This window comes from Typopeltis vanoorti, chromosome 11, assembly GCF_054136105.1.
Source record: "Typopeltis vanoorti isolate ZY-2024b chromosome 11, IOZ_Tvanoo_1.0, whole genome shotgun sequence".
NCBI lineage: Eukaryota > Metazoa > Arthropoda > Arachnida > Uropygi > Thelyphonidae > Typopeltis > Typopeltis vanoorti.
In genome coordinates this window covers 69,764,773-69,791,268 of record NC_143559.1, presented here as the reverse complement: position 1 = coordinate 69,791,268, position 26,496 = coordinate 69,764,773, and the positions used below count along the sequence as shown (strand labels likewise).

General features: G+C 35.7%; 1 protein-coding gene across 1 annotated transcript in view; it reads right to left on the bottom strand.

The window, feature by feature from the left end:
• The window catches only part of LOC150101700 (putative lipid scramblase CLPTM1), a 283,907-nt gene that overhangs the window by 28,029 nt on the left and 229,382 nt on the right, over window positions 1-26,496 (bottom strand). Inside the window, exons 9-10 of the mRNA XM_090399981.1 lie at window positions 19,122-19,408; window positions 13,783-13,918 (exon numbers count right to left, since the gene is read on the bottom strand). Coding sequence (XP_090256107.1) covers window positions 13,783-13,918; window positions 19,122-19,408 — 423 coding nt within the window. The remainder of the gene's footprint in view (window positions 1-13,782; window positions 13,919-19,121; window positions 19,409-26,496) is intronic.

Sequence of the window (26,496 nt, the reverse complement as noted above, 5' to 3'; positions counted from 1 at the left end):
CAACGTTACATGGACATCATTATGGAGATAAACTATTTATCTCCCTAATGATGTCCAATTAGATTATACAAAGAGTCAAATTATGTGTATATTAGCTTGATTAAAGAAGTACACGATTACACTAAACAGTATATATCAGAACACAGAATTATAAGTAAATTGTAGATATTTATTATTTATTTTGTGATGTCGACTTGCTCCATTTGTAACTGTCTTTGTTTTCTAGTTACTCTTATCTTTAATGAGCCCCCCCCCCCCCTACATTGATATCTGTGTCTACTTGAGCTTATGTTAAATTCCTTCTGAGATGGTAACCTCTATCTTTGCCTAAAATGTTCTAATCTTAAAACTCGTGTCTGATACTATAACTTGACCTTAGTCCACTTGTTATCCGCTTAACTTACCCCCGCCCTCTCAAAAATCGTAAGGTATACCCTTATACGTGCTAGTGTCATGAAATAAGAAAAAACCTCTAGTCAAGGGCAAATCCTCAATTTAGATTGTTAATGCTCGTGTTTAATAGTCCTTGAAAAATTTATATTAGTTAACGACTGTGCCATCAAGGACTAAGTCAATTTTAAATTCTTTACAACTATGAGAATTTATCTGCTAAGCACATATAAGAGCCCTCTATTCATCAATCTCAGCAACTCTGTATTGTACAGTTACTTTATCTTGGTCACACCGGTCCGATTAGTTTTTGTGAGACAGTGCATTTGTTAACAAAGATCAGGCAAGGTATTTACAAGACAAAGCATGTTTATTTTAACTAAGACAATATTTTACAAAAAGCAATGAGCATATCAGCTTGAATCACAATTTATGAAGTAAAGCTAATCACTTGAGACATCAAACAAAGAAATCTCACACTGAACTTATCACATGAAAGATCCTCAGCCCATGCCTTGCATTCAATTTTTTAAAATTCAAGACAAATTATATGCAACACTTTCTATGTGTTAGTTAACACAAGCAATATACAAACTTATACCATTCATTTATGCACATACAGACTAATGCTCAGCTCTAACTTCTTTGCTATGTACTACAACTGATTAGACAGGATTAGCATCGATTATCTACACAAACAATTTTGGACATTAACATAGAGCAATCTACTTACTAGCTCTCAGTATCTTGTCAAGTCCTAGGGTTTCGAGGGTATGGGTGAGTTCTGCTGATTCCTTCCTCATTCTTGCAAAACAGCTGCGATCGGGTACCATTCGACGGTCGTCTTGCAAGTTCTCTCCTTTGGAAAAGTGATGTAGTTCTTCGGCAATGTTAGGCACTGCTCCTGTTTCAGCATACATGTGCTAATATGCTGAAAAGTACCGTGAGTCAGTACTTTCGTTGAATAACATCTTGTAAGATTCCCTTGAATATGGCCTCTCCTGACTCCCCCCCCCCCGTACTGGGATTACCTACCAGCGAACTTCCCAAGATCTCCCGGACAACCCCTACTCTTCTCCTCCCAAGACTCCAGAAAAGTTAGAGAAAAAAGCCCCTTCACCCGCAATCATGCCCTTTTATTTCATTCGACATCCCTTGTCTTACCATCCAAACTTCCCAAATTTTCTGGAAGCGCCCTGACATCACCTACACTTACTTTAGGTCTTGGCAGGAAAATTCCTATATTTTAGTGACTTTATAGATTATTGCTCACCTCCAGCTCACTAGCATAATCCTGTCTAGTCCTTTTAGTTACATATATTTGTAGTTCTACATTTAGTTATTTTCACAATATAATATAAAGTTTAATACATTAAAGCAGGTTATATACACTTCTAATTTTATATATTTTATGACCTATGTAAAATTGATACAGGAGAAAAAAATTTTCTTTATTTCCCCATAAAAGATTTTACAAAATAATTATTTATTGACTTATTGCTGATATTTCGCTGGTGTTATAACCAGCATCTTCAGAGCACAAAAACACAGTTTGTCACACTACGTGAGACTACAACAACATGGTGTAACAAAGGGACTAGTTTAACAAAATTGTAGCAACAACACAAAGACTGAATAGAATTATTTACTTATAATTCTGTGTTCTGATATATACTGTCAAAATTAAACAACATGATTACACTGTTAGAGTTACTACAAGAGTTCAAAGGAACAATTGTAAAAAGTTGTGTAGTTAAAAAAAATCAAAATAATTATTAATTAAAAAACCTTATGAACAATTAATAGTAATTACTTCCCAAACTTGGAGATTAAAATGCAGTCTGATAGGTTGAGGTTTAGATGATCAAATTCGAACTTGCTGGAATGAAGAAGTTTTGTATGATTCCAAAGAACTCTGTGCCAATCTCCAAGTTTTGGGAAGTGATTGCTATTAATCATAAGTTTTTTTAATTAATAATTATTTTGAATTGTTTTTTTATCTACCAACTTTTTATAACTGTTCCTTTGAACTAATAGTGTAATCATGTGCTTCAGCTGCAATCAAGACATGAGCTAATATGCACATGATTTATGACTCATTATTGTGATTGATGTTTTGAATATACTTAATGGTCTCTGTTGCTGATGATGTCCACGTAACCTTAGATGAATATTGGAGTTCTTAAATAAACTTCCATTTTTTCTGTTATAAGTCTTGAAAGTTATTTAAATATGTCTAGCATATGTTCCATTAAAAGTATTTAAATAAAAATGTTATTATAACCTAAGCTGACAAAAGGTGATATTACTATCATTTTCGACTTTTTCTGATTATTAATAGAAAATGGATATATTGTTATGTGATCATAAAACATTAGTTAATCAGCACAGATCCCACAAAGAGTCAATTAAACAAATTTCACTCTTTACTGGATAATGTATTTTCTCTTGATCTGGATAGTTTCAAAAACTAAAACCACACTATGCAAGACTAACTAGAATTTATGACTTACCCAAATACAAAATTTTGAAGTTTCTTCTAATCTGCTCTCTTCCTTAATTGGACATTCATTTTTTTTATATTAAAAATACAAGCAGCTTTATATCAAAAATGAAAGATTTCACAGATTTACTAGTAAGTTTTGATATAGCTTGACTTTTTTTTCTTCTTTTTTTTTTAGAAATGTATCTCTAGCTGACACACTAGAATTTTTATCAACTAAGTTTCCATTGGATAGTCTAGATCAATGCTTCCCAAACTTATGGAAGTAAAGGCCCCCCTTGGAAATATTAAAATATTTCACGGCCCCCATCAAAAAAAAAAAAAATAGTAATACAGACATATATTATTATAATATTTATTGTATTTATATTCAACACGAAACATACACAGCGAATATCACAAAAATCAAATGCAAACATTACATTTTTAGCATCTTACATACACATTTGACATGGCACACTTAGTCTTAAAACATTTTAAATTTGTTTTCATTATTTCACCCCCCCCATCAACAAAACTAACAGCCTCCAAGGGGGCTGTGGCCCACAGTGGTCTAGATCCCTCAAATTCATTAAATTCTGGATATTTCAGCTGGAATGAAAGCTTTATTGACAAATTGAAAGTACTGCAATGGACTTTCCAATTTCTCCTGAATCACCATCTCATACATTAAAGGCATTTCAGAGCACATTTCTCATACCCTAAAGAAGATCAATATTTCCACATCTTTCAAGCCTATTAACTCAATTAACTGTACAATACCATCTCCAAAAGATAAAATTACACCTCTACTGAGTCTATTCAGTTCCACGTGTTTCTATATGCCTTTCTGAACATAAATCCTAGATTATTTCCAAGAAATGGAACAAATCAGGTTTAGCAGAACATGGGATTACTAATATTGACCACAGGATACTTTGGAATGATGCCAAATTATTACAAAGATATTACCATAAATGAGCATCTCTTTAAAGAAAGTTCTGAAGCACTTCTACAATGTCCAGATCTCCATCTTGATGATGGGCTCCCATGCCAAAAACCTGGAAAATTATTATTAAGAACTATACTGTTAAGTTTTTATTACATGCATACACTCTGGTAGATAGGCTTATACGTTAGTTACTCACAATTTTTATTTTTCAGGAAATAGCAATATATACTAAACTATTAATTATAATAACTTCAGCAATGTTACACTGCCATGGGTTCTCCACCTCTGGACAACTTTTTCGTAGAAAACTTTGAAGAAAAGCCTTAAATTCTGTCCCACATAAACCCATTGTCGGGAAGTGCTACGTAGATGATTTGTTCTCCATTTGGCCACATGGCCTGGATACGCTCCACATTTTCTCAATACATCTAAACAACAAGACCTCAGGATCCAGTTTACCTTAAAAAAGAAAAACAAACAACAACAACAGTCACCCATTCCTAGACACCGATTACATGGCAGCCTGATGGATCCCTAGTATTATCCATTTGCAGAAAATCTACACATATGGGTAGATACATTCACCAGCAGTCACCCTCTTCCCAACAATAAGGGACTATAAAAAACCCTATATAACAGGGCAAAATGAATCAGTTCTGATAACAGTGTACAACTACTGAACTCGACTATATTCTGAACACTTTCTCAGTCAAATGCTACAATCCCCCCAAAATATTAAACCCTGTAACTGCAATCCCCCCCCCTTCGCTCCCCGTTTCAGAGCAGCGATTACTCAAGATCTATCACCATTCCATATATGCGGGTCACATCCGAAAAATTGACGAAAATCCTAAGGAAATACAGTAGTGAACAAATTAATCTGAACACTCAGATTTTAACGAGAAATTTTAATTTTGCAAGAAAATAAGTATAAAAATTAAACTCCAACTTTACCCAATGGCTCCTCTTTTCCTTATAAGTTCATTAATTTGCTTAGGCATGGATTTCACCATGTGCAGAACACATTTTTCTTATTTCTGCATCTTGAAACCACACTTTTATGATGGATTGTTATCCTTTGTATTACAATTTAATTTTTAACTACATCCCACAAATTTTCTATTGGGTTAATGTCAGGACAGTTACTGGGCCACTGAAGCAATGGGATGTGATTTTTGAGGAACTCTCACTTTTCTTGAAGTGGGGTATGGAGCAAGATCCTGTTGGAAGATGAGTTCTTTGTCTTCCTGGATCTATTGGGCCACTCTTTTCTCCAATATTTCATTGCCTTTCTTCAGCATCATTTGCTCAGTTTTAGTGACTGCATGCACATATCATCGTTTTTGTGATCCCTGATGAAGGCAATGTAATGATGCAGAAATATACGCAAAAGTATTAGAAGGGAAAAGGAGATTATCAGGGCTGAAAAGAGAAGGAAGTAAATTGTCCAAAATAACAATAAAGACCGAGTGAACAAACAAGAAAAGCAAGTTAAGGAGAAAATTATATATATATATATATGGGAATGATCAGGGGAGTACTTAATGAAAGTGTGACAAAATCGTGTTTCACTGGTGCAAAAATGCACATATTAGTCACCCTGTCCAGATAAAAAGGTAAGTCAAAGGAAATGATTGTCGTGAGTGACACAAATGATTTGAGTGGCGAGAAATATTCTATGAGGGAAGATGTAAAGGAGTTGTTAGAAGAGGCAAAATTGAAGAGCGAGAAGATGAACACTGTAAGCTTCCTACTGTGCTACAATAGAGGCGAACTGAGGAGGAGGGCATTGCTAGCTATTAATGATCTTATATGTAGATTGTGTAGAAGGAATGACGTTGGATTTGTACTGTGCTGATGGACTGCATCTAAATGGTTTTGGTGTAGGTTGTCTGGAGATAGCTTTGTTCACAATGCATGCTGAAGCAAATTCAGGAAAATTTAAGCAATTACGGCGGAAGCAGATGAGTTTGCATGAAGGCACCTATAAAGAGAGTGCAGAATCTAGTTTCTCGAGCAAAAATATTGAATAGTGTAATCAATTCAGGAAGGTGGGTGGGGCCTAAAGGGCTGCTGCAGTTTCTATAAACTAATGCCAGAAGTATCAGGAACAAGAAGGAGGAGTTTTTAGCATCAGTTAGTGCATCCTCGCCAAAAGTTATAGGCATTAGTGAGACTTGGCTAACAGCAGATAATGTAGTTACAGGGACTGAATGTGAAGGGTTTAGTATTTTCAGGGAGGATAGAAAAGATGAGGGAGGGGTAAAGCCGATGATAGCAGATGAATTGCAGCCAAAAAGAATAGGAGATATTATTATTATTATTATTATTTTGACACCTCCAGGGAGTCCAAAGACTCATCGAGGGAGAGTGTGCCGACAGCATCGAACGATTGGCCCCCTTCCAACTACTAACCGTGCTCAAACTTACTTAACTGAGCCATTAGTAGCAGAGGCTCTACCAATCGACCAACCTTTGCCGGCATATGTGGGAGGGTGGCTGTTCATTTGAAGCAGTCTGGTGTGAGATTAAGGCCAGTAAGACAAAATATACAGTTGGTTGTTGCTATAGGCCAGGGAGTTCCACGGATGATCTGAAAGACATGCATTGGCAAATTAATACAATGAGTATTAATTTGCCAAATGCATGATTGATTGATTATAATGGGGGGACTCCAACTATCGAGATATAGACTGGAAGGAAGAAAGAGCAAACGGCAGAAGGAAATGAAATTTATACATCAACTAAGAGATAATTACTTGAGGTAGCATATGATGGAGGGGACTAGGGGCATGAGAGTATTGGACCTGGTCACAGGATTAGAAGATCTATCCATAACCAAGGTGACCATGCAATCTTGAATTGGAAGATTATACAACATGAGGAATATTCTATCAAGAAGGAATATATGTGGAACTACAAGGCAGGTGATTATGACAAGTTTAGGAAGAAGCTTAAATATGTGCCATGGCACAAAACACTACATATTAGTAGTGCATGGGATATAGTTGTGTCATCTAGAGGAAGCAGTATTAAATTGTGTACTTCAGGTGAGGAGGGTTAATCAGAGAGAAGTTAGATGGAAGAGTAATATCATTAAGCATGAGCTGCAGAAGAAGAAAATGCTGTGGAGGGTATATAAAGAGAGACCGCCGACTCACTAACAGTACAAGGTCCAAGCAAGAAAGGTGACCAACATGACAAGGAAGGCAAAATCAGATTATGAGAATAATCTAGCCAAGCAGGCTAAAGGAAACTCCAATGAGTTCTTTTGTTATGTGGCAAGTAAGTGGAAGAATGACTATGAAAGATCAACCTCAATGAGTGATGGTCACAAGGTGACAGAAGCAGATAAAAGAGTCGAGTTACTGAGTGACCACTGTGCAAGGGTATATCATCCTAGTGAGGTTACTGCTTTAACATATGTGACAGACACTAATGTAGGAACAGAGATGGAAGAATTGGAGATTTTTAAGATATTGAAGAATCTCAATGTAAAGACAGCTGTAGGATTAGATGGGATATCAACTCGGGTTTTGTGGGAATGTGCAAGGGAACTGGCATTACCTCTGACTACGTTCTTTAATTTAAGTCTCGATAGAGTTCCAAAGGAGTAGATAGAGAGCAAAATAATTCCCTTGCATATGGAAGGTTGTAAGACTGCAGTAGCAAATTATAGATCAATTAGTATCTCAGACGTGGTGGCAAAAGATCTGGAAAAATTGGTCAAAAAGAGAATTCAAGAATGAGTGGATAAAAATATGATACTGTAAGAGGAGCAACGTGGCTTTGTGAAGGATTGGTCATTCAGTAATTTATGTCTTTTTATAATAAAGTAATTTTTGGATAAAGAATTGGATAAAGGAAATGGCTACACAATGATTCTGCCGGATATGCAGAGACGTTTTAGAGGATATTACATGGAATTGCAACAAATGGGGGATGGATATGAAACTGGTGATATGGATAAAAGGATGGCTGATGGACAGATCCCAAAAAAATAGTATATGGAGAAACAGAATCCAGGAGAAGGCAGGTGACTAATGGTGTGTGCTCTATGTCTCTGTGCTTGAGCCACTGCTGTTTAATTTGTACATAAATGATATAGGAATTAACCTGAAAGGAAATATTCAGTTGTTTGCTGATGATGCAAAATTAGGTAGAGTAATAGTTAATCAAGGAGATGTTGAGAGCTTGCATGATGATTTAAATAGGCTGTTAAGTATGGGCAAAAGATAATGGGTGCCAGTTTAATGTGAAGAAATGTCAAGATATGCATTTTGGATAGTACCATCGACAGGGTGTAGCAAAGAGGCAGCCTGCCTCATGGCATGGCTTAATAAGGGCACTCATTCAGCCATATTGTGGTAGGTGATGCAGCTGTGCTAACAATTCCTGTTAGCATAGCAAGTGCATAAAGAAGTTTTTCCAAGCTTAAACTGATTAAAAACTATTTGCGAATAGCAATGACCCAAGAAAGATTGGTTGGTCCTAGCAACTATATCAATCGACGTAGACATATAATTTAAATTTAGAAGATCTTATGAACAGTTTTATTGTGCGATATCCCCATAGAGCAAACATTTAATTAATGTTATTATGTAATCGTTTTGCATTAATGTTTCTCTTGTAATAAAAACAAAATAGAAATTGGAGATTTTCTTATATTTTTGTCTTAGAATCCATCAGGGGTGATATATAATTGTTTGCCTCAGGGCACAATCTAATCTGGCGACGGCCCTGATTTTGGGATAAATAGATTACAAGCTGTGGCACTGTTCTCCAGGAAATAGATGAAGCTAGAGATTTTGGGGTGGTGGTAGACAGAGAGTTCAAGTTTAAAGAACATATTGCTAAGGTATCCCATAAGATTACTTTGCTATTGTAGAACACATTAACAAGTAGAGATAAGGAAGTTGTTATTCCTCTTCATAAGGCTCTTGATACGTCCTCATCTGGATTACTTTGCTCAAGTCTGGTCTCATGTGTTTCTTAGGGCTGAGGAAATGGTGGAGAAGATTCAGAGGCAAGTGACCAAAATGGTGAGTGGTCTGTTTCCTATGAAGATAGATTGAGGGCCTATGGAATGTAGAAGTTGGTTGATTAGAGAAAAAGAGGGGATATGATAGAAACATTTAAATTGCTTAAAGGGTTTTATAGGATTGATGTGGAGAGAAATATTTCAGCACTTGGTTGGAGGGGCCAGAACAAGGGATCATCCATGGAAGTTGAATAAATGTATGGTTAGTAGGGGTATGGGGACTAGATTTTTTGCTTGGAGAGTTGTGAATAAGTAGAATGGGTTGCCAGAATCAGTTGTGAGTGCTTTATCTGTTAATGGGTTCACGTAGAGGTATGATATATTGTGTGGATAGTTTGGGTCTCCCGCGATGAGTTTTCCAACTCCATGGAAGTGCTTGTACAATAATAATAATAAAGTTATTATAATTAATATTTAATATGCTTTGCTATTTCCTGAAAAATAATAATTAAATGCACACATACGCTTCATTTGATCTTAATAGTATCATTTTTTACCTGGCTGTCTCATGACAGCATAAGAGAGAAATTCCATTCTTCATATAGTTTCATCGTTGTTTAATTTTTTTATTTCCAAACTGTATTACAATGATGATCTATGATACATGAATCAAAATATTTGTAGTTAACCTAGCTTAAATAAATTTTCAACTATGTCTATAAGTAAGTTAGGTATAAAAATGTCGATAGATGATAGTCATCATTATATATTCCCAGACATAGATTTTATTGAATAAAATCAGGATTACTTGTGTTTTTTTATTTTTTCATGTTGGGCACACATACGAGAGGTTAGTTGGTCAACCTATAGTACGTTAGTACCATATATGGATATTTGAAAGTAATACAAAATTCTATTGAATCATCATCATCATTAACTGCTACTATGTACCTCAAAAAGGTGTATGGAATAGTACTACATAATCAAGTTTACATTATTACTAGCTTCACATCAACTTTCTTTTAAATTTATCTATCATTTGACAGGTCTCTATAAATATTTCTCAATTTTGTGTGTTTGTCTTCTAAGACACACTAGCTACATCAATCCACCTAGATTTTATTTTCTCTGGGTCTTTTCTTGCCATTCTGGCATCAAACATTTGCTTTGCTTACCTTTCCTTTCCCATACTGTTTAAGCAGCCATCACCTTAGATTAGCTTTCCTCACAGATTCTTACATGCTAACAATGTCAAGTTACTTCCTATAGCAGCACCATTTTCCAGATAATTCTGTCACTGGTGCCATCTTTTAACTCATCTAATTTTCTCATATGTGTGGTCTCTAGTCTGCAATCAAATTTTATTTCTAACTCAATTCTCAAATCGATGTAAATTTATGTGTGTTTATTTCCAAATTTACTTTACCATCTTCACTAAAAATATATGTAAATAAATGAAGTTCCATTTGTTCTGTACGTTCTCCATCAATGTAACTAATGTTTTTTTATGTTCCTAGATATTTTCACAGTTTGTATTTTTATTGCTGAATTTTGTAGTACCCACCCAATTTGTTACAACAGTTATTAGGTTATTAAAACAGTCCTAAAAACTTGTATTGGATTTATTTAAGAATATAATTATCATCTGCATGAACTACACAACTGAGTTTTATATCTCTGATTTTGATATCAGGTTTAACCCAATTTCCTTCATAAAGTAATCCAGTTAGAAAGGGATAGTATTATTTCTGCACTTGCATAGCTAGAAGACTCACTGTGAGATGGAAAACTCTACAGACCTATCTGGTGTGTAGAGTTTACCTAAAGATACTGCACGATAAAGCAATCACTATTCCCCATTTCAGTAATGTGGTTAGCACTGCAACAACTATAACCAATGACTGAAAGTATGTCATTTGTTTCTTCAAATGGGAGGAGCAGAATTATGTAGTTTATCTGTAGCTAATATATCATACACCTACAAATAATAAGGTTTATGGCTCAATTCTCAACAGTTAATATACCTTTACCAATGTACGTCAAAGATTTGTACTCAACGCTCAGTTCATAAGTAAACTATCCTTGCTTGCATTTGCTGAATAGTTTGGTTTAGTTTGAATGCATTAGTTCACCACATCATTTAAGGTGTACTTATTGCATGGGGGGCATGTTCATATGGAAGTTTCGCTTCCATGTGAACATATCAATGATCCTTCCACCTGAAAAGTTGCAGAATACTGGATTAATACCACAATTAAATGGTTAATGGGATTTTTTTATATATATTCAAATCAGAAATTAAAATAACTGAAAAGCACAAAGAAAAATGTTTGACAAAAGTACTACTACTACTACAAGCAATGCGATAACATTAGCTGCATCAAATGAACAAATGTCCATCTCTTTAGGTTTTTTTTTTTTTTTTTTTTAAGAAGCGATGCTGTTTGTTCATTTATCAAGTTCATGCCAGTGTTGCAGAAAGTGGCAAACTACTCTCAATAATTACGTTCAAGATTAATAATGAAATGTTCAAAAGCTTTCAGGGAATCCTTTGAGTCCCTGAAATGTTCTCTCAGAGAAGAGAACATTTTTTAGTAGTGAAATGAAATGTGAAATTATGAACTTTGAATTATAATTACAGAAATACCAGTTGGCAGAGTGAATAGTCTCTGTTCCCCAACCAACACCAAGCTGTGGATTCAAGTCCCACTGCGATATGAATTATGAATAAATGTTTTGATGTGGTACATCAATTTCATTACCTAGTGTGAGGCTATCCTGCTTACTGGAGGCCTAAAATCTTGGGAAAAAAAAGTTCTATGATGAAGAGCAGGATTTCTGGATCTCACCTCATTAGCACAACCACAGTAATAGGTTCACCATTTTTTGTTGGTGGGATTAACAAAAAACATTAAACAGGACAATGCAAAATTAAGAAATTGGCAGCAGACCTATTATACCGCTACGATACAGTGAAAGAAGCTGAGAGATTAGATCGATTCTATGGGATTTGCAAAAGATCTGATGAAAATACTCCTAAGCAGTTAAAGCCTATTGTTGAGACAGAGTCCACAAGCGTAGAATCTAATACTGAGTAGCAAAACTATGTCAGTCACAACATGTGTTCAGATACTTAAAAAAAAAAAAAAAAAAAAAAAAAAAAAAAAAAAAAAAAAATCAGTTAGTTGGCCTCATATAGTGGCAGGTTCTCCCTCCTGCAAAACAGCAAATAAACCAGAGGAGCACACATAACAAACACAGATTATTCAAACAGGATTAAGTGCTCTATTAGTGCATTAGAATAGGTTTCAAAGAAGCCAAGTTACTTGGCTATGAATAAGCCATTGAGCTTAACATGGGATAGAGTAACACATTGTGTGAAGAACAATGCATTCAGCAACTTAACCTCCTCATAAGTTCCAAAAATTCCATATTTGTGCAGATCTATGAACAATACCTAAACAAAAATTAAAATTAAGTTTACATGTTTGCAAACTTAATTTTCACATGCTGACTGCCAACTGCAAGATAACTCATAGTTGGTGGTGGTCTGCTGCTGGATGCCCGTGAGTTATCTCCTAGTGGCCAGAGTGTTCTATGATGCCAACTTCGATCATTCTTGTAGCAAACACGTGCTAACTATATGTATTGAACGTGTGTGGCAAGTCCATTCAAAGCCTATGGTGGCAGGAAATGAAACAAGTTGTAAATTCAGAAAATAAAAAAAAAAAACATTTTCAACTAAAAGTTTTCTAGTAGCAAAAAAAAAGGTATATAAAATATTTTTATGCATGATATTTCTTGAAACACATTCTTCCATACATAAGGTCTGTTTTTCTTCACAAACTGGGCAAAAATATCTTAATATCTGCAAGAAATCAATTAGTTGTTCATACTAACCACTGCAGTGAAACAATACATAATGGTAAGTAGAACCGACAGAAGGGGCGATATGAGGTAATCCATAGTTGGCATACGGAAGTACTACTTCTTTCAGGACACCAACTAGGAGATAACTTGAGTGATTTATTTATTTATTTTTTAAAAAAAAGACCCATTTTGTCACAAACATTATCAAAAAATCAAAATTCCTCATTTTCCTATTGAATGATGTAGTTTACAGACTGTGGCGTCCGGGATTGGACTCGACCCCCCCCACCCCAAGAGGTTAATAATTATTTGTTTTTTTAAGACATATCTATTGTAATATTTTAAATAAATTTATGTAACAAAAAATTAATCTGATTTATTTATAAACACTGCCTATTTTCTTATATAAAGATGTATTGTAACTACCTAAATATTCATCCAAGAAATTAAGCTTCCCTTTTTATACTCGCCGTATAAGACGACCCACGATTTCGAGGGGTTTTCTGTAGTATTTGCGAGTCGTCTTATACACCAACATATACGGTATATATATATATTTCTATATGGGATATCTGAATTACAATGTCCTGTGGAAAATTTCAAAAAACTAACACAATGTTATGGAAATGTCTATTTAATTCATAATTTACATTTCTTGTATTTGAATTGACTGGGATTTATTATTTATATATGTATATTGTAAAATAAAAACATACTTATAGCAGAAATAGCCAAATTTTTGAATATTTACATTTATTCCTCTATATATGAAATTCCTATTCATAAATCATTCCTAGAACAAATAAATTTTTTCATGAGTGAATTTTGCTAATGACACCATAATAGATGATTCAGTAACTCTTTCATATAATACATATAATTTTTTGGGATATGAATTCTTGATGCATTGTTTATTTTTATAAATACACACCATTTTAATTAACAGAAATTAACTAATCTTTTTATCTTTTGCATCATCTGAAAGAAATTACACAAGCAATAATGTGGACTTCAATGCTCTATTTAGATATTTTAACTTATAAAATAATTTCACTAACTTTCTAAATTGAGGAATGGATGTATTTGGATTTTCAAAATTTTACTTACCAAAAGTTAAAAGAAATCCATATAGCATACCAAGGATCCAGGAATACCACCCTTTATGTTCAAGATATAAAAGCGAATACACTGCATAGCAACCTAATAATGGAAACAGACCCCACGATAGATAACGGAATGCCATCTGTGCAAAAAATAAAAAATCTATTTAGATTCACAACAATAAGGATAAAGGGAAAAACAAGCTGATCTTTACCACACTTCCTCCCCTAATCACAAATATATATATATATATATATATATATATATATATAAATTGGGTTGGCAAATAAGTTCGTTCGGTTTTACAGAGTGGAATGAAACACATTTTATTTAACATATATAATACATACTAGTCAGTTATATATTGACCCTCTTTATCAATGACCTCTTGCCATCTGTCCACCAATTTCATTATGCCGCGTTCATAAAACTCCTGAGGTTTACTGGCGAAAAACTGATCCAGGTGTCTTTTGACAGCCTCCTCATTAGCAAAGGTGTTCCGTGTGGAGAATTCTGCAACGATCAGAATAAGTGGTAATAGAAAGGTGCCAGGTCTGGGGAATACGGAGGATGCGGCAAAATCGCAGCCAAGATGTAACAATTTACTCCCAAGTGTTAACGGTGTGTGTGGGGTCTGGCATTGTTGTGGTGAAAGACAACTCCTTTTCGATTTGCCAATTCAGGACGTTTTGTGCTAATTGCACAGGTCAGTCGCATTAACTGTGAGCAATAGACAATTGAATCAATTGTTCTGCCTGACAGTAACACCTTGTAATGGACAACACCTTTATAATCCTACCACACAGAGAGCATGATCTTCTTTGGGTGCAATCCCGCTTTCGAGGTTGTTTGTGGTGGTTCGCTTGTGTCCCCATGATCTTTTACGTACCATGTTATCATACAGAACCCATTTTTCATCTCTCATAATCATCTGCTTCAAAAATGTGTCGTTTTTCTTGGCGATGTCGCAGCGAATCACAGATGGATATGCGAGCAGTCATATTGGCCTCAGTCAATTCATGTGGCACCCAAATATTGAGTTTTGAAACATATCCCAGCTTGTGCAAATGGTTTTCAACGCTTGCATGGGATATGTTCACTACTGCAGCAATCTCCCGCACTGTTTATAAAGGATTTTTATGAACGACATCCTTCACAACACTTGAATCAACCTTGGTCGGGCGACCGGAGCGAGATGCATCACTGACGTAGAAATCTCCAGAACGGAATTTGGCAAACCACTTTTGGCATAAGCATTCTGTTTTAGGCACCATCCCTATATAGGCTACATATTTTATTATGGGCTTCCGCAGCTCGTTTGCCTTTTTTGAAATAAAAAAGCAAAATATGCCAGTAAAGTATGTTATTTCCCTCCATTTCTAAAAATATGTTACACACACACACACATGCAACGGAAGTAGGCCGAATGAAAATTCACTCAAAGGTTATGCGAAATGTCGCCTTTCAACTGTGCAATAGCGTTGCACAGTAGTGCAACAATAGCAACAGGCGAAGCGGCGTAAACTTGTACTAATGCATAAACCGAACAAACTTATTTGCCAACCCAATATACAGGGTGGCCATAAAATAACTTTCCCTCTTTGGTGGCATCTGTAGCTAAAACCAATAAATGGAATGAGACCCAAATTTTATACTGAGACTTTTGAAGCATGGGGAGATGAATTCCGCAAAAAAAAGATTTAGTACCAAAAGTCGCCGACAGGTGAAAGTTTGGCACTGACGGAGCCGAAAACAAGCGGATAATTATATTAAAGGCAGATAAAATGGAATAATAACATTTTGACAGTGTAAGCGACAGCCGCGTCACTTATTCCAGCTGGATATGTGAAGCTTACAAGATAATAATAATTAAAGTAAAACAATAACTTGTGAGAGACAGAAATTAATGTAGTAATTGAACTCACAAGAAATAATTTTTTATTCATCAGAATCAGGATCCCCTGGACCACATACACGATTTTCAATGTGCTGATGTAACGTCTGTTAATGTTTCTTCTTGCACTGCTTTCCATCCTCTGCCAGGTCTCCTAGTGATCCAGTTTCTTCAAACTTCTTAATCATAGCTCTCAGTGCTGCAGCTGACATAGGACCTGTAAGCAGGTTATGAAGCCTTCTAAATTCCCAAAGGGCGGCTAAGGTATTGCACTGTTTAAGGTAAAACAACTTAACAAGTAAAGCATGCCGAGGCAAGGTAGGATGCATATTGAGCACAATTCGTCAGTCATTCAAATAACTGCTGAACGTTCCCAATCCCTTTTTAAGTGGAATTGGTGGCACTGCTGTCACGTACGCACAGTAAAATTTGCATAATCCTTTTTACCTGCGTTTACTGCAAATATTTGACTACTTTCAGTTCTGCCAGCGCCAAAAATCCCCCCCCCCCTCATTGGCAACTTTTGGTACTAAATCTTTTTTTTGGGAATTTATCTCCCCGTGCCTTCGAAAGTCTCAATACAAAATATGGTCTCATTTCGTGTATTAATTTTAGCTACAGATACCTCCAAAGAGGGAAAGTTAATTTATGGCCATCCTGTATATATACACACACAGAATTGTTATAAATGCAAAATCAAGATGATGAAAGTAATATAATGTTAACAAGGGCACTACGATGTCACACAGAAACTTCATCTCAAATTTGGTTCAGTTATAGAAAAGTAGATAGATATACTAACATAAAACAACTGATTGTTAAAATTCTGCTTGGAGTATTATTTGACATAACAAGGGTGGTCTGAAAAGTTCTCGGCCTCGACCATAGATAGCAATGCTATCGGCAAGATATTTTTTTTTCTAAGTTGGCACATCTGTCATAAGCATCCATGTGAAATTGCAAGTCATTCTATCAAGTAGTTTGTTTTATACAGCTGCCTGAAGCAAAAGTGTTGTCTGTATCCCTTGAAATGGATAAAATTGAGTATCTTGCAGTTATAAAATTCTTTAAAAGAGAAGGTTATGCCAAAAGAAATTCATTCAAAGTTCATAAAAGCTTATGAGTACTCTTCTCCTTTGTTTTTCGACAATTAAGAAATGGGCTGCAAAGTTTAAACGTGGCCATACCAGCCTTGAAGATGAATCACGTGAAGAACGTCCAAAAAGTGTAACACCACCAAAAACCATTGATCAAGTGCACAATATGGTATTGGATGACCGGCGAGTCAAAGTCTGGTTTTCCACTTTGAAGTGACATGATGCATTAAAAGTGGAATGCTTAAAAAAAAATTAAAAAAAATGCTAGTTTATATGAGAGCTGCTTGGGGGGGGGGGGCAGAGAGAAAACAGCAACCAATTGCTTGATGTAGCATAAACAATAAAATACCATAAAAATAAAAAATTCTAAGGAACTGTAACTAGCAACTTGCAGATATTTCTGCTATTCACTGACCCTAATTTATCATTATAGTTACATTTAAACTTACTGGCAATCTTTTATTATTCTGTCTTCTCTAACTTTTGGAAGCTAACATATGAGTTTTGTGAAATTTTCAAAGTAGACTAGACACCATTATCTGCTTCCTGTAATTTTTTAAATTTATATCATTCTATTATTATTATTTATTTTTAAAATGAAGATTTTAAAAGAGTTAGAATTCTCCATTTGATTTGAAGGAAATAAGTCAAAGTGTTTCTTCATCATCAAATTCCTGCCATGTACCCTCAAGGGATGTACAGGATATGATAGTACTACATGAAAAATTTACCTCATTACTAACTTCCTATCTACAATTTTCCTCCAAATCAGTCTGTTACTTGTCAAGACTCCAACATTACCAGATCTTATATTTCTATCATCCAAGGCACTTTGTACCGTATCAATCCACCTATATCTTGGTCTGGGTTGTTTTCCTGCCAACTTGGCAGAGAACACTTGTTTTGCTAAAGTGTTTCAATATATCCTAAAACAAACATTTGTTACCCCCAAAAGACTTCAGTTGTCTTTCTTCAGCCTCAAAAAATACCCGGAGATTTGGTTGCAAATGAAGAATTGCCATGATGTGTGGTGTGTCTGATGATATACAAGCAAACATTTCTGAGGGGCACAGTGTTTTTTTTCACTCTTCCACATGGTTAGGATGGCAAGAGTATTCATTGCCACAACAAACATGTTAAGGGTTGAAAGTGGATTACTGAGAGGAGACTTCCACCCAGCCTTTGAAGGGCAGCTGACTGGGATATCTGATCTAATGTCCAATCTTCACTTTTTTGTGGTGTACTGTAGGTATACGAGGTCTGATACAGAAAAAAATGAGGAGACTGTGCCTGTATCTCTTTTTATTTAACAAATTCAGAAAATCAATTATGATCTCATTCAAAATAGTTCCCTTCTGAGTTGACACAGCTGCATATGATGGTGCTAATGTTCAAAGCAATTCTGCAGATCATTTTCTGAAAGGTTGTTAAAGTATGAAACATTATTCAAGGAATAAATTTTCATACTTGCTGCGGTATTCCTTGAATCAGCCTCAGCTCTGAAAACTTCCCAAACATCAACAAATTTGGGTGCATGACTGCCCCAAATTTGGGAAACATACATTCTAAAATTGTCAGCCCAACAGCCAAGACAACTCAATTTTAACCAAATGGGGGGGGGGGGGGGCACCTTTTTAGGACTCTAGGAGCAACTTCAGTTGTCTTTCTTCAGCCTCATTTGCTTAGTGTGAGTGCATGCATGCATGCACATTATAATTGTTTTGTGATCCATGAAGACATGAAGATGACAATGTAACACTGCCTAAATATAGGTAGTTATTAAAGTTTTTATAATTAATAACTGAGTTCATATTGTCATTTCCTAAAAAAATTAGAAGTATGTCAAACCAACTTATAAGCTTAACTACAAGAATTTGATGTTGGGATGGCAGAAAAAATACCCAGAAACAGATCAAGATCTAGGTGGACAAAGAGTCAGAAGGGCCTTACATGAAATATAAGTTCTGACAAATATTAGATTGACCTGTTGATAGGAAGTTATTAATAATGTAAATTTTTCATATAGTTTTATCATAGTATTCTGTATATCTGTGGAGGGTATATATCTGGAATTTGATCACGATGTTAAAAGTTGTACACACATCCCACTTATATATGCATATATGAGAATGGGAGGAAATTAAACTCATCAGAGTTACCAGGTGAATTGTGATAAGTTTAGGAAAAGGTGTTACCTGTGTACCAATCCAATTTTTAAAACAATGTATGAATAAATAAAATAAAGCTAAAAAAACTTTGATTTACTAAATGTTGGCAACATAAATATATTAATTTTTATGAAGGAAACAAAAAAACCAAATCAAACAATGAAATTTCGATAATTAAATACTCACCACATCATATTCCTTTGTAGAAGAATCTACATAGGACCCTTTATCTGAAAATGTGACCTTGGGAATAAGGCCCAATATTCGGTGCTCTCTGTCGACTGAAATATTCGTAACTTTATGAATCTTCCAAATTTCAATTAGTAGAGCAACAAACACAGATATACGAACTACCAAATTGGTATCATTGTCCAGCACATAAAGGAGTACTACTACAGACTGAAAAACATTAAAAAATACCGAGCGCACAGATAATCCTTCAAGAGATTTTCTATTGTTCCAGAACTGGATATCTGTAATACAAAAATACTTATGAAGCAAAAATCACAAAACAATAAAATTAATTCTACACAAAATTATGTTGAATAAACATGATAATAATGCAAGATCATACATGTTGCAGTAAGTACACAGTGTGAACACACACATACACAAAAATTAATTTTGTGTGTGTGTGGTATATATAACTGGTCTGTATGGCAGACCAGTTGTCTGCCATAGTCTTAAACCCTAACATATAACATATATATATGCTGGTTTCCATCAATTTGGGAATAAAGAGAAAAATCGTGATAATTTCGGGTGGACATATGAAAGTCAGATGGTTATATGATAACCAGACTCGCATAAAAAGTGATGCGAGTCTGGTTATCATATACAAATATAAATTAGTTGCAATCTGACCATGCATCAGTTACAGCAACATTTATATCTGCTTCCACTGTGTGGAGAAGGCTTCACAAAGGTGATCTATGTGTTAATTGACAGGTAGTCATTGTACCCCCCTATCATGTCACAGGAGAGAACATTTGAAATTGGCCAGCATTGGTACTGTTTACAGATGAGTCCCTTGCTCTACTAAGTGATACCAGGTTGGCTCTGATCTGGAGGGAACCAGGGACATGTTATCATTCCTCTAATATCTGTGAAAGTGACACTTATGGAGGAGGTAGCAGCAGGGTGGACAAGTTCAAATGTAAACAAGTTCCTCCTTTCCAAACCCACTACCAATAAACAATACTAACGTACTATGATCAACCAACCTCTCGTGCATGGCTGAACATTAAAAAAAAATGAAATAAAATAAAATATGGCATGGCTAGATAAGAATTTCATTCCTCTTGTGTAAAGTGCTGGCACTCAACCAAAATAAGACAAATAGTAAGATGCATATTGCGTTTTTCACATAGGATTATTCTCCCTCAACAATAAGAATGTGTAAGATGACTGTGACCTATGCAGAGCTAGCAAGAATAACTTTCTCTCTTTTCTTTCTACATTGACTAGAATGCCAATGCTTAATGTCATAAATTGTGATGTCATAAATTAATTAATTAATGTCATAAATGGCAATGATGATTGCCATTGAGCAATTAGCTTTGATCGTACATCCTCTGTCTCCAAAAAGAAACCGAACTTTTTCGAAAATAGAAAACACTAGTGGCGCCACCTGTTGTATCTTTTTGTTGTCGAAAGCGGCAATCTTCGTTAGTGTTGTGTCAACTGTTTATGACATTTGTTTCATTAGAAGCCAAGTTATAATGCCAAGAGTGACACAGTGTTTTGACAAACGGTCGGAAAATTAGATTCAAACAGAGCTGCAATTGACTTTTGTGTTAAACTTAGTAAAAGTTTTACCGAAACACATCAAATGTGTCAAAAAAAAAGCATATGGTGATAAATACTTGTCCCGTACTCAAGTTTACGAGTGGTTTATGTGATTTCAAAGTGGTCGTGAGATGCTTGAGGAACAACGAGAAGCCGGGCCGTCCAAAAACTGGACTGAGCGAAGTTAACATCCAAAAAGGGCATGATTTCATCAAAGAAAACCCAAAATCGCCCGTGAGATTGATTGAAGATGAATTGGGGATTCCAAAATCAACTGTGCACAATATTTTGACTGAGAGTTTGGGTCTTCGTAAATTGAATTCGCAATTTCCCCACAAGTTGACAGACGACCAAAAAAATGTATCGAAATGAACACTGCAAGGACCTCATTAAAACCGTTCATAAGGACTCAAACTTCCTTGAAACAATCGTTACTGGTGACGATAACGTGGTGTTTTAAGTATGAGCCTGAAACAAAGCACCAGAGTGCTGAGTTGAGCCCACCAGAAGAGGGACATCCGAAAAAAAGTCGCCAGGAGAAGTCAAAAGTAAAGACAATGCTGATGTTAAGTTCTGAATGAAACTAAAATTAAATTAATTCATGTTTCCTACAGACTTAACATGGGTTTACATTTTGAATCACATATTGATATATTGGGCTTACTAAATTCTTGTAATTTACCAAAGTATTACTAAATTTGGGATATTTTTTTCACTACTTTATGTTATAAGGTAAAATATTGTAAATTGCTTAAATGCTTAAACCTTGCTGCTTTTGTGTAAGTACTTACAAATTGCTGGGAGAAGATAATCCGATTAAGTAAAAGTGGCCAGAATCTAAACACGTGCACCCTTTAGGTAAGCACGCAGCCCCCCCCCCCCCCCCCCAAACTCGGAAGAGTACGCTAGAATTCCGTATGTGGCGCCAAGTACTGGGTGACGTAGGGTGACATGGAAAAAGGGGAGATGAGAAAAGATGACGTAGAAGGAATCGGTAGCGCACGATTTAAAAAGTCGTTGCAGCGCCTAAAATGCGCTCTTACTCTTATGCTCGGGTGTGTTGGAACCTCCTTGTGGCTCCTTCTCGTCCCCCCCCCACTTTTCGACGCGGATTCGAGATAAAGACTGAGGAACTATGCCATGAAATTCCTGAAAGTTTACCGGTCAGTGATCAGCCGAGCGGAAGGAAATCTCCGATATTTCTGGAGATATCATTACGATGTTGTGCCAGTTAACCAGAGAATAACGTATGCCTACTTTTGGCGGCAGAGATAACTACAGCTCGGACCCGTGAAGAATGCCTCAGAAAAAGCAGAATGAACCAAGGATCAAAAATGATTGTCCGGTCATGCTATGTGAAGTGGCCAAGCAGTTCCCCAGCAGTTGGTAATGTACAGTCTATGTTTTTATAAGCAATTGTGTATAAGAAGAAAGTTTGTAATTATAGGAAGGACTCTAGAGATAATATTCTTTTTATAGTAGAGTGATTATGAAATTTTAGTGAAAGAATTATTGTAAGAGCACGTGGAGCTAAATTAGAAATTCAATTAGCAAATGTCCTTTAGTATTGAAGAGAATAGAAGAGAATGTTTGATCTATCAAGTAGAAATTGTAAACTATATAATGAAGTTCTTTGTTTTGTATGCTATGATGAAGACAGAGTTTGAATATTTAATGCTCATTCCTTAGAAATTGTAGATTACTTCTTTAATGCATATTCATAAAGTGTAAGATGCTACATTTGTAATTAAATGTTTTGCTTTTTAAGTTTAACTGGTGCCTTGCCTGATTTTCTTCTCTATTGCACTTTCTCATAAAATTCGGACCACTGCGGGAGGTTAATTATTAGAGAGGCTACAACTGCATAAATAAGTTATAGTGAAATAAGATAGTATGCTAAACTGTGTTCTGGTTCCTTGGTTCTGCACTCTTTGTTAATCTAGGATTCAGATCCAGTATTGAACAAAGGGCTGAATATAGTGTTGTACTATCTTACCTGGGTAAGTAGTACAACACCAGGCAACTCATTGCAAAGGTGGAGCAAGATACCAACACTCCTATCCCAGTATCTCCCATAATGCAAAACACATCTCCTTGTGGATATGTATACTGTTATGCATTCAGAGATTGGCCACTACCCAGACTAGTTTCAACCTTTATTGAGGTCTCTTCAGTGGGAGCCAGCCCCAGAGTTGGAGATACCAGGCAGAAGCAGTAGCAAAGTCATCTTTACCTACAGGAGTATGTAAAGTTGAGGTAAGGTTTAATAAAAAAAAAGGTTTGCCACCTTTTTTTTTTATTAAATTACTCTGGATTTAGAGAATGATGTTGAAAGTTTATTTTTCACTAAGTTAGACTATAATAAATTTAGTTTAATCCTTTATCCCAGTGAGAGAAAACAAAGTTTGTGCCTGAAAATATCTTCAGGACTGAATATGAACATCTGTACTATGTGTTTTGCATTATGGGAGATACTGGGATAGGAGTGTTGGTAGCTTGCTCCACCTTTGCAACGAGTTGCCTGGTGCTGTACTACTTACCCAGGTAAGATAGTACAACACTACATTCAGTCCTGAAGATATTTTCAGGCGCAAACTTTGTTTGCTCTCACTGGGATAAAGGATTAAGCTAAATTTATTATAGTCTAACCTAGTGAAAAATAAACTTTCAACATTGAACAAAGGGATTGGTAGTGACATTAGCAATCCCTTTGTCCTTAAACCACTAGCATCGTTCTTATAGGTAAAGATTGGCCCAGAGAGAATATTTAATTTAAAAAGGGTAATTAAGGTGTTAGAGATAAATTCATTAAATACAAGCGTATCTAGACGGAAATTTTAGAGAACAAAGAAGAAGAATAAGTAAGACTTAACAATAAGACAGCAAAATTTTTACACTGATGTGTTTCTACGATCCCAAGGGCATTATCCACAAAGAATTCGTTCTGCCTGGCCAAACGGTCAATGGCGAGTTTTATCTCGAAGTTTCGAAGCGATTGATAGCGAGAATTCGTCGCGTATGACATGAATATCGTGATGCAGGCAGCTGGTCACTTTTGCATGATAATGCACCATCTCATCGTTCGAACATTGTGAGAAGTTTTTGAGCAAAAACCAAGTTTGTGTGTTGGATCACTCGCCGTGATTCTGGAAGAAAGAAAGTATTGAGTCTATTATTAAAACGGAAAAGGTCATTATTGTCAAGGATTTTTTTCAATGATTTGTCCTCATCTATTTGTGTTGGCACTACTACTCCACAGAGTATTGTGACCATTAAAGTCACCTATAAGAAGTATAGGTTCAAGCAGTTGAAAGATAAGGTTATCAAGATCGATTTAACTTGGCACTTGGTGGTAAATAAAGGAATATGACTGCCCACTAGGATAGCTACTTCTCCACGAGCAGGATCACTTCCAGTTTTGTCCTTGCGTATGAACAATGTAATTCTTTAAGTAGGGTCCTCATTAGGTCTTAAGTATGTTTCCTGTAGACAGAAACAGAAAGGTTTGTGTTTCTGCAACAAAATCTTTGATATAATCAATATTCTGCCAAAATCAATGACAGTTCCACTGTGAAAATTTTGCTATTGTTTTTGCTTTAGAAACTTGTCTGGTTTTCAGAAGGTTGAGGGCTTATCTTCATCAGGTTTATATTTATCAATTGTTTTGGGAAAGTATGGACAGCCAGTGTTCAACTCTTCCTCTGGTAAAATATTTAATACATCTGATGTGTCAGGGTCATTGGCAAGTTTAATTTACTTAATAGACACATCTGTTTCAGATACTGTTGACATTTTCTTAGCTGCCACCTTCTCAACATAAGATTCCAAAACAGGTGAAGCAGTAGTTAACTTCCTTTTTGAATTCTATGATATATTTTATTCTGTTTTAATTTTTTGTATGTCTTTTTCATCTTTCCACTTCTGACATGCACGAGAGTAAGCTAGATGATCTCACTGACAAGTTGACACACTCAGCTTTTTTTTTTTTTTTTTTTTTTTTTTTTTTTTTTTTTTTTTTTTTGGAAGAGCATGATTGGTTATCATACTCTTTACTACCACATCAAACACAAGTGGTAGAACCATGACAGAAGTTTGGGTATGTCCATATTTCTAACATTTAAAGCATCTCAGTGGATTTAGGGATGTACGCTCTAACAGGACAGGCGAGATACCCTGCTTTTACAGATGTTGAAGGCTCAGGTGTATCAAAAGTAAGAATGAAGTTCCTGGTTGGAATCAGGTGACCATCCCTACATATCAGGATGAGCCTCACACCTGTCATTCCCTGATCTTTAAGCTCTGAACATATCTCCTCATCATGAACATCAAAGGGATCCCGTTCTGATATCACTCCTCTAAAAGAGCAGAGTGTTTTCTGAGGTGTTATTGTGATTGGTATTCCACCCACTGATTTTGCTCTCAGTAATTTTGTGGAATGTTCCTGACATGATGTTTCCACAAGAATATCACCAGAACATAATTTCTTAGCAGTTTTGGGAGATTCTGCCAGTCCTAAACCCTTTTGAATAAAGAAGGGTAACATTTTCCGTATTGGCTTATCGCTTGTTGCATGGATGATCAAACACACTAGTACATTTATATCAGTATCATATATCTTTTGTTTCTTACTTATGCCATGTCTATAGCATCAGTACTTGGTTAAAGCCTTTGAAATGTCAAACCAAACACCCCTTGAGAATGCAGAATTCTGGCTCAAAGGGTTTTGGTTTGGCACCCGAGCTCCCTACTCACTCACCACAGAGCCACATGGACACCCACTGACTGGCAAGAAATGACTGACTTGATAGTGGAATGCTAGGATCACCTTGGACGTTATACCAACACCACAGCAAACCTTGGATCCCAACCCTGGACCATAGAGTGAGAGACTTACTGCAACACCATTAACTTAACAAATCAACATCCCAAGATCCAATTGACCTTAGAAAAGGAAAATAGAAACAGTTTCCCCTTCCTAGACATTTTGATTATATGCCAGCTTGAGGGATCCTTGGATGAATTCTCTGTTTAAAGAATGTCTCACACATACTGGTAGATACATCCAACAGCAGCCACATCATCTCCCTTCCCAACAATATGGGATAATAGAAACCTTATATAACAGGGCAAAATTAATCAGTTCTGATGGCAGTGTCCTAACTACTGAACTTTGACCGCCTTCTCAACACTTTCTTAGCCAATGGCTACCCCCCCCCCCCCAAATCCACAAATATTAAAATCCTGTAACTGCAATCCCCTTCTTCCTTCGCTTCACAGGAAAGAATACACAAAATCTATCACCATTCCATAAATCAGGCACATTCGAAAAACTAATAAAAATACTAAAGAAATACAACCTTGCAACTACATAAAAAAATTGGGATCCTTTAACTGATCTACCAGAGACTAGTTCAGCAGTGCCCTAACTACCGAACCTGACCACATTCTCAACACTTTCTTAGCCAAAAACAGCTGAAGAAAAGGAGGTAAACGGATGAAACATTGGTCTGAGACTGAAATAGGCAACCTGGTTCATGAAAAGACGAAGAAGAAGATATGCATGTATATATAAATTTGGAATCAGATAAAATTACATTTGAGATTTTCTATATCATTAAAAGATAGTTGACAAATACTAATTTTAGAAATAAAATTCTACTAAAAAATTTCACCAAAACTGGCATGCCACATGCATCGAAAATTGTAAAAATGCACCTGCTTGGCATAAAAGGAACATAATATGTTCCCATGCAAGTTTCTACAAGTACCTTGC